The 9167-nt window shown below is 40.5% G+C and overlaps 2 protein-coding genes across 2 annotated transcripts in view; both read right to left on the reverse strand.

Annotated features, from left to right (window-relative positions):
* grtp1a (growth hormone regulated TBC protein 1a) overlaps positions 1-4180 on the reverse strand; it is a 10185-nt gene extending 6005 nt beyond the window's left edge. Inside the window, exons 1-3 of the mRNA XM_032528828.1 lie at positions 3516-4180; positions 1740-1891; positions 1492-1650 (exon numbers count right to left, since the gene is read on the reverse strand). Coding sequence (XP_032384719.1) covers positions 1492-1650; positions 1740-1891; positions 3516-3589 — 385 coding nt within the window. The 5' untranslated portion in view covers positions 3590-4180. The remainder of the gene's footprint in view (positions 1-1491; positions 1651-1739; positions 1892-3515) is intronic.
* A 2156-nt stretch (positions 4181-6336) lies between these two features.
* Positions 6337-9167, reverse strand: part of adprhl1 (ADP-ribosylhydrolase like 1) — a 6956-nt gene continuing 4125 nt past the window's right edge. The window contains exon 8 of the mRNA XM_032525163.1: positions 6337-8803. Coding sequence (XP_032381054.1) covers positions 6667-8803 — 2137 coding nt within the window. The 3' untranslated portion in view covers positions 6337-6666. The remainder of the gene's footprint in view (positions 8804-9167) is intronic.

A 9167-nucleotide genomic window follows, 5' to 3' on the forward strand; every position in this document is an offset into this window, starting at 1 on the left:
TACCACCTTCCACTGCAAGGCACTTGCTTTTATCTGACACTGTCATAATCAAATAGGCCACTTTCTTCCAACTTTTGGTACCGCCATGATGCCAGGCAAGGGCACGGACTATGTTGTTTGTTTTTTTACATGGAATGTCGGAATTTCTGGGTTCCCAGTTGGAAACTATACACGTCCACGGGAAATGCAGCGCTTGGGAGCACTTTAAAACCTATTTTATACAGTTTAAGTTTAAAACTCACAGAAGAAAGTAGTAGCGTTTGTGATGCATTCAGCTTGTAAAAATAAATGACAATCAAAGTCATTAAAAGTAACGATTAATTGTGCATGCCTAATGCCCAGTCAATATTTCAATCAGGGAAACATCAACAGGGTAGCTGGTCTGGTTGAAGAACAGTCTTACTCAGGAAGCCATGCATATGTCACGCTGAATCCTAAAAAATATTCTGTAATGTCAAGACTGTCGGGCATCCGTGTGCCCTGTGTGGCTGGCTGTTGGCTGTGGCGTTTGCAGTGTGTCTGGCACTTTTGGCTATTATCAGCATTAATCCGCAACCGTTCAGAATCAGCCCACTGAATGCATCAGCCTCAGAGGCAGTCAGAGAGAAAGAATTCCCGGACTGGGTGTTCAAAGAAATCTGTTATAATACTGGTTCAGACCACATGTTGACAATGCCAGTGCAAACTCTTTTTTTAGACTTTTAATATAATTTACATTGGAGTAAAGATAATTGGCTAATTTGTTTTGTTCATGATGATCTTAGGATTACAAACTGTTTCATCCTCTGATCAGGGGTCAGATGGAGGTTCAAGTGCAACTTCTAAAAGAAGACGTGCGGCAATACACTGTGATTCTTTGCTAGGGCTGGTTCTTCGGGCTATATGGTAATTGGTGTTTAGAGCGCTTACATTACATGTCATTTAGCTGACGCTTTTATCCAAAGCGACTTACAATTGCTATATATCAGAGGTTGTACGCCTCTGGAACAACTTTGGGTTAAGATTCTTTCTCAAGTTGATGTATTGCAGTGGGAATTGAACCCAGATCTCCCACACCAAAGTATGTGTCATATTCACTGCGCCAGCACCATCACATGTTCTCATTTGCATATTAGTGAAATGTTTATTGCAAAGTTATTTGCATAAAGTGAAGTTGTTTTCGGTCGTAGCCAGGGAGATATCACTCCAATGAGAATAGCTGGTCCACCTTAAATGTCAGCCCTACTTCAGTATGTGCAGCTGCCGCTGTGTGCGCAACCTGGAGTGTGTGTGGCTGTAACACTTTTTGTGCCAGTGTACTCTAATCATCATGCACATAGTTTTTACATGAATACAATTTGGCAACATGCCAAAACGCGTAGGCAATGGGCATACGCCGTATAATGGCAGGGAAAACCCTATTCTTTGATGTTAGCTTGTTGTTGTGTGTCAGGGCTTTTAAGGAGGTCTGAGTCTGCATATGGGTGAAGGAGAAACCTTTGACAGCCTGACCTGTGCAGATGGTCTCCACCAGTTTGGGGTCGTGCTCGGCTCGGAGCAGGGACTGGTAGTATCCTGGGTTCCTCTCGAGCTGGTCTTGGGCCCCACTAGCTGCCATCCAGATCAGAGCCCGGTGCTCATTGGGAATCCCCTTACGTACATAACGCTTTACTGAAATGAGAGAGCATTTGAGTTTAGTTCAACTTTATTGCATATGCTCATTCTGCGAGGACACTGGCGTGTTCAGTTTTCACACTCACGTTTTACGTTCTTCTGCACCTTGCTTTTGCCCTTCAACAGTTTGGACCACTTGATGGATCGTCGGGTGAGCACAACTAGATAGTCAGACGTGAGCTCCTCGTATGACTCGTAATCAAAATCCTTTGAGCGCTCAAAGCCATACGGATCCACACTGAGCCAAAAAGTTAAAGTTACAAACAATTAAAAACTTAAAGAAACACATCAAAAAGGATTAATTCTTGTTTTAATACATTTCAAATATGTGTGTTTTATATTTTACGAGGTGACATAACTTAATGTAAAAAACAAACAAAAAACATGCACCCTATTCAGGCATAACTAGATTGGATAAAGCCTTTACAGCACAAAAAAAGACTAATGGTTCCATTTTATTAATGTCATTTTTTATGCACATATAACCAGTATAAATGTAGATAATATCTTGTGAATCTACATTACATAGATCTACAATCTGTTTCTACATGAAACAGTTGTAGGTGTAGGTTGCTCAACCTAATGTCTTAGGTAACATTATAATCTTCCTGCGGCTTAACCCTTTCACAAGAACATGTCATCCTTTTAGAAGAAATGCACCAAGAGACCAGCAATGTGGTAGGCTACTGCATTTGTTTTGAACATGTTCAAGCACAACAAACCTTTTCCCTTCACTACTGTATACAACACACGGCCCAGGTTCCAATTTATGTGGCTCTGTAAATAGTTGGTGAAAATAAAGGGATCATTACGCAAACGTTATGTTCCTCATCTGAGAATGACTTTGTTTTCAAAACAAAAGCAAGGGCACACACACTTGATGTGGAGTGTGTGAACGTGGCTCCTGATTGCAGGTGTTATCGCAGTTAGTTTTAACTGTGCAACAGCTCACCTTCTCTTAAAAAAATGCAACAGCTGTGCAATAAAGCTTACCTTCAGTTTTGTTGCAGCTGTTTTAGAAAGGTGGTGATTGAACGTAATGGAGACTGTAGTTATTAATATTTAGTTTAGCCTCATTGATATCAAATGGACTGTTCAAAATTTTAGAAAAAGCCTCTTAAACTCCAGCCTACAGAAAATGACTACTACAACCAGCCACTAAAATGACCATAGCTTTGAATCAACACCTCTCTAAAACACTTTCAACAAAAGGTGATCATATTAATCTTCTTGAATAGGATTTATTATGAGGTTGTTGTAACACTGCATTCATTTGAGCTAGATGTACCAAACTGTGGCAACTATGTATAGATTGTTTTCTTTACAGCTGTAATCTCTGGAAAATGCTGTACAGATTTTCTCCGTTAAAAAAAACTGTGCACACCATTCTGAAAAGCTCATGTATCAACCACTGATATAAAACAACCTCCAGACCATAGACAACATATGTCTAATGCGCCAGACCATTGAAATAGAATGAATCGCATCCTATGCTCCAGACTGCAAAATTCTCAGCACAATTTCATTCAACATTTATATATTATATATGTACATTTTGGAACAAGTTTTATTTGATACAACAAATTGTCCAATTTCTAATAAGATAGGCTTAACAAAACTGTACAACATTAAACACCAACAGGCCACTGCGTGCACAACTCCAACAGAAAGTAACAGTTGGCTACTGTAAATCACAATAACTTTATAGCTAGTCAGCTGAATTGCTACTTCTCTTAATACATACTACTTATTAGGTAGCTAGGTTATCAACCTCCCAAATTCAATAACAGGTTTTCAAGCGTTTTAGCAGACTATATAGCGGCCAGTTAACCGTTAAAGCCCATTACGTGTGCTAACGTTACCTGCCCACTCGGTCTTTGGCGCTACCGTCACCCGGGGAGCGGGTCCGATCGGTCGCCTTGTTCTTCTTCTCCATTGCCTTTTCTGTTCCAGTAATATCCTGAGAATATGTGTGCTAGAGTCTCACCATGTATCCGCCCGGTTGTTTTTCTCCAAAAAAAAGGCCAAAACAAGTTTACAACTAACATGAATGGCGACGTCACAGTTGAGGTAAATTACCGTTAACGTTAACGCTCACTTTTAACTTTTCTCCATGTTTGCGTGAGCAGAGACGGGACGGAGAGACGCTGCTTTTTCCTGGGCTTAACATGCTATTCTCGAAAGGGAAAAGTCGCGAAAACGCATTCTTACGCTTTTCCCGAAACCAAGTACTTGCTTTAGTTCGATTCTTTAAATATTGTATTGCTACGCCGTGTGGGGAGAGCGGACTTTGCATTGAGTTTTATCGCCATCCACATGCACCTGCTGCTTGTTTCTCGCTCCTCCTTGGAGTGTTAACGATAACTAACCAGGCTATAATAACAACAGTCACACGAATGTAATCCAAATACAAGTCACTTCCACTCCTTTTGTCCGGACCAACTAACTAGCTAGCTACTCAATGGAAGATTTCGAGCTCGTGACGTTTGTCCCAGGACACACGCCAATCAGACCTAATGCTGCTTTCGAGTAATTCCCGGAACATCCCACTTCAGAGCTCTCATGGGAATGCTAAATGTGACCTATGGCGCATTCAGTGCTCTTTTGATAGAAAAAAGGTGAGAGGTGTGCATCCGATTGAGGTTTTTAGTAGACCTAATTCAGTGTTGGCTTTGCTCATAATGTCCCTGCTGTTATATCAACATGTACTAGTAACGACTGGTAACTACTTAAACAAGTAAACACCCCTTTTATGAAGTGTTGAAGCTGGGTTAGAAAAAGAAGAAAATCCTGACATGACTGTTTATTCAGGAAGCAATAGGCATTTAATTTTTATTTCACATTTTTCACAAAAAAAATGCTATATAACATATCACGTAAACATCAACTACAGACAATAACACAGCCTACAACATAACCGTCACATCGGCAACTCCCTGATTAAAAATCCCTAGGGTCCTCCCATTTCCACTACTAAACGAATAATATGTCCGATAACACGTAAAGGCAGCAAACATGCAAGCTAGCCGCGCCCTCTCCAGTGCAGCCACGTAGCACAGGTAGACGCAGTCATCTGTTCACCTGAGCCTCTACTGGGCAGCGTTGCTTCAGTAAAATATACCGACTCAAACCAATCTGCTGCATGGGTGATTCAGAGCTCCCACCGTGGAGAAAAACAAAGATTAAATATCATTATTATTACTATTATTATTATTATTATTATTATTATTATTATTATTAAGGCCTTGGGTTAAGCAAATAAATTGATGAACTCAAAGTAAACATCAGTCTAACCTGTCTCTTTTTGTCCCAGCATCAGCCCAGTTTTGCGTATAGGGAAACATTCGACGCATACTTTAGAGTCAAGTCACCAGATTTACATTTGATTATGTGCTAATAGAGAATCTGGAGCAGAGCCTCAGTCAGTGAACCAGTGATGTCATCCACTTCCAAGAAGGACTGTCAGAAGTGACACTAGGGTTGCCTTGGGTGATTTTTGGTGGCTGTCTTTGAACACTCCTTAGTAGATTCTAATTTAGAAAAGAGAGCGTCATGTGGTGATAAAAATGTGTTAGTTTAACTTGCACTCACAAGAGGTCACGTAAAGGACAACGTTCAGTGTTTGAGGTGACACGTTTTGGATTTTTTCATATCCTAAATAATTCAGTGTGTGGGTGTGTATTTGACTGTGTTGTTTTAACCAACCGAATGCGAGTATACATAAATTCACCAAAGTTGTACAAAGTCATGCTTAACTCTGCCTAAATTAAATTACTTAAAATTGGGTTTAAGTATTTCTGCCCTATGTACACACATAGAAACTCAGTAACAGCACCATAGTCTTCGTCTCCACTACTGCCTTGGGATGGGCAGTTTTAGCAGTAGTGTAATCCTGTTAGTGTGTGTGTGTGTGTGTGTGTGTGTGTGTGTATGTGTAACCATTCATTCTTCTAGGCAATCGTCACTTTGTTCTCTTTAGATTTGATTGAAGATCATTAAAAAAGCCTTGTGACCATGTATTTGGCCAGTTCACCACAAAGTAATCAATATACACAGCAGCTGTTTGTATCAAAAATTGTTTTTAAAACTGTACTCATAGATTTGAGCTCAATCCATGGTTTGTAAATCTACTAAAAGGACCATATTCCACTGGGACAATAAGAAGGGAATAAATGAATCAGCATTATGGCAAGCTGCTAACGTGTTGAGAAGTTTTCCTAAAAAAAGAATATTGTGCGGTATCTTGATATCCTGAGAAGAGCCTTTTGTATGATGCATGACACAGCAGACTTGAGCAGCATGCACCTGGCAATGAAACCATCTAGCTTTGGTACCAGGAGATACCCAGGAGGAGCTGGAAAATGCTGGAGAGAGGTGGCTGAACCCTGCCCGGCCCCGGATAAGCAGCAGAAAAGGGATAGATGGATGGATATACACATATAATTATCCTGACTTCAATTATAAGACACCTTTTAAAATTACACTAGTCTTCTAACACCCAGTCCTATCATTTGACAGAAATGTGCTCTACTTGTTTGAGCTCCACTTTATCCTGCCTGCCGTTAACATTGTTGACACTGACTTGTGAGTAACAATATTTAAAGTGTTGGTCAATTTGAGGTTATCAGTGCGCTATTACAAAAATGTCAAAGTCAATCAGTGACATACAGTATATTTTTCTTATTATCCTGATACAGCAGAGCCCTTTTGTGAATCTCTAAGAAAATACACTGAATGATTTTTAAAGCAAGCCTATTAAAAAAAATCTTTGATCAACAATGTTGTGATAAATACTGTACACAGATACTGTTAGTTTTTGCAATGGGTTTTGCCTGAGCAATGTGGCCTAAAATTTTGTCCAGTATGTACTAGCTCACGTATGATCAGTTGTACTTGTTTCTTGCACAGTGTTTTTGTAGCTGTAACTTTGTATTACAGTAACTGTGTATTGTTGCTGATGTATGATGATAACTGGAATCTTTGAATTCCTTACAGTTCTGAGATCGTAGCAACTCAGAAAGTAAAGGTGTCAGTAAATCGTATGGTTTTGGGTTTATATGTTTGTTTGACTGAAGGATCCCCGTAGTTGATTGTTGTGTATTTTGGTCTCTGTTTTGGATTGACTCTCTCAGGTTGAATCTTTGGTAATGTTACAGCAGACGTCTCGCTGTCATCAAATGTAGCCTTATTGGCACTTGCTTCAGAAAGTCTAAAACTTGGCTGCACACTAGTATCTTTAATGTCTATAATTGTTAGTTCTTCTCTTCCCTCCTTGGCCTGCCTGTCTTTTTCATGTGGTTTACCATCTGTTGGTTTCTTTGTTGTTGTTATAAAAGTTTGCGCCTTATTGTTATTAGGAGGACAAAGGCCAATACCCATTGTCACTAATCCAGTGTTAATAGCAGTCATAGATGTATCAGGGTGTGGTGGTGGAATTGCAATCAAAGGAGCTATAGTTTCTGGGTGCGGTGCTGATTGAGGGGAAGAGTCAGTCTCATCATTGGCATCTTGTTCAAATCTGCAAACACATGGGATGACGTACTTGGGCAATGTTGTTTGGATGGTCACAGGTTTGGTTGGATCTTCCACTGCTCCGTTCTCCAAGGGGTCGCGACCTGCATGTGTAGAAAGTCCCTCAATGTTGGGCTTTGAAGGGCATCTCCCTTCAGTTGATGTAGTGGAAGGTTCACCTGTGCTTGTGTATTGTAGGGCTCTGTGAGGAACTTCTGTCTTCAAGTTAGGTATAATTTCCAAGTGTGAATTTTCTGATGGTTCCAGAGAATATAGTTGAGGAGAGGAGTCTACACATGTGGACCACACTGGAGAGCAGGTCACGATGGTCGCCACATGCCACTTCAGTTGGGCTTCTACACTTGGAAAAAGCCTGTAAGGCTCTGGGAGTGACATCTCAGTGGCAGATGTTAAACAGACTAGCTCTACATGTGCATATTTTAACTTGCTGGTGATACTAGTTTTTTCTACTGTAGCCTGAATTTCATATTTCTCTGACCTCCCACCCTTTATATCGTTATCACAAGTTTGATCTATTATATGGTTTAATGAGCAATGGTCTTTAGAGTTTTGATCTGAATGACGGTCCCCCATTTGTCTCACTTGCTCTGCTTTCAAATTATTTCTTTCTTCCATGTTTAGTTTTGATAATACATCTACTGCCTGCTCTGGTTTTTGTTCTTGCACATGTGTTTGATTTCCTCTCAACTGCTGTGCAACAGATTTACTTTTCAGTTTGCTTTTTTGGTTTTGTTGGTTTTGTATGTGAACAGTTTGATTCAGCTCCTGTCGCTGCCATCTTTCTTGACAGGCTACCCTCTGTTTTCTACTACTTGTCGCCTTGACTCCTCCAGGGGGCTTTTCATGTGAAGATTTCAAGTCTTGTACTTTACATACTGTAGCCATGGTCTCAAACCTCTCCATCAAGGAAGATAGGAGGATCCCTTTTCCAACAGCTCTTGGTGTGATTGGCTTTTTGCTCAGCATGTTCTTGCCCTTTTCTTTTTGCTCAGCCACAGCAAACTTGGCTAGAATATCTTGCACACTGCCCCCTGTCTTTATTCCTTGTTCTCTTCTGGTCCGGCCCTTCTTGTAAATGTCATGCTCACTGTCTTGGCGGTGGTTCATTTTACCTGCCACTCCTTTGCTGGAGGACAAAGTACCTACCTCCCTTTGGTGGGTGATGGGAGGTTTGGGTGTGGATCGTATGAATTTGGATTGAAGGAGCTGAAATGTGGTAAGACGCCGTTGTATTAAGCCTCCCACTTTTTTATCTCCTCCATACCTGCTTGGCAATCTGTCTTTTTGTGGATCTGACCAGCATTTTTCAAGGATCTTGAAACGGGTCATTTTATGTTCTTCAGGGAGCTGAACAATAGTGCAGCTTGTATGAAGTTGGGTCTGTTTCACTGAAGCCTCAACTCTCTGATCAGGCCAATCTGTGCATCTTTCAACTACAATATCTAACCCTGGGGTCTCTGGGTTTCTGTTTCTGGTGGTCCACTTAGGTAGCTCCTGTGTCAGGTAATGCAGGAGACTCTCCAGAATCCCTCGGAGCACAGGACGGCAGTTGGGGTCTCTAACCAACTTCCTCAACTTTCTGGCATCGGGGCTGATACCAGTTTTCCGAGAATCTGGTCTATGGAGAATAGAGGACATGCATGACATACCTGAGTAGTTATTGATAGCGGAGTTGAATGATAATTGGCAAATTAGTAAATTTACTATTGCATGAAAATGTCATGTTACAGGTGATTAGTGCGGGGGATTGTAGAGGAGGGTTGTGTAGCAAGACGATGAAATCTGGTAAGAAATTAAGATAGGAGACAAGCTGCTCTTTAAAATAAGTGTTATGTATATATAAATGTGTAGTTAGATAAAGAGAGACAGATAAAAGCATCACAGTGCAAATAATAATTGACCATAGAAGATAAAACTATTACTATTCCACAACTAAATATTGTTATGCATAAAAGTTAAAATTATTATAAAATTTCAACCAC

This window comes from Etheostoma spectabile, chromosome 1, assembly GCF_008692095.1.
Source record: "Etheostoma spectabile isolate EspeVRDwgs_2016 chromosome 1, UIUC_Espe_1.0, whole genome shotgun sequence".
Taxonomy (NCBI): domain Eukaryota; kingdom Metazoa; phylum Chordata; class Actinopteri; order Perciformes; family Percidae; genus Etheostoma; species Etheostoma spectabile.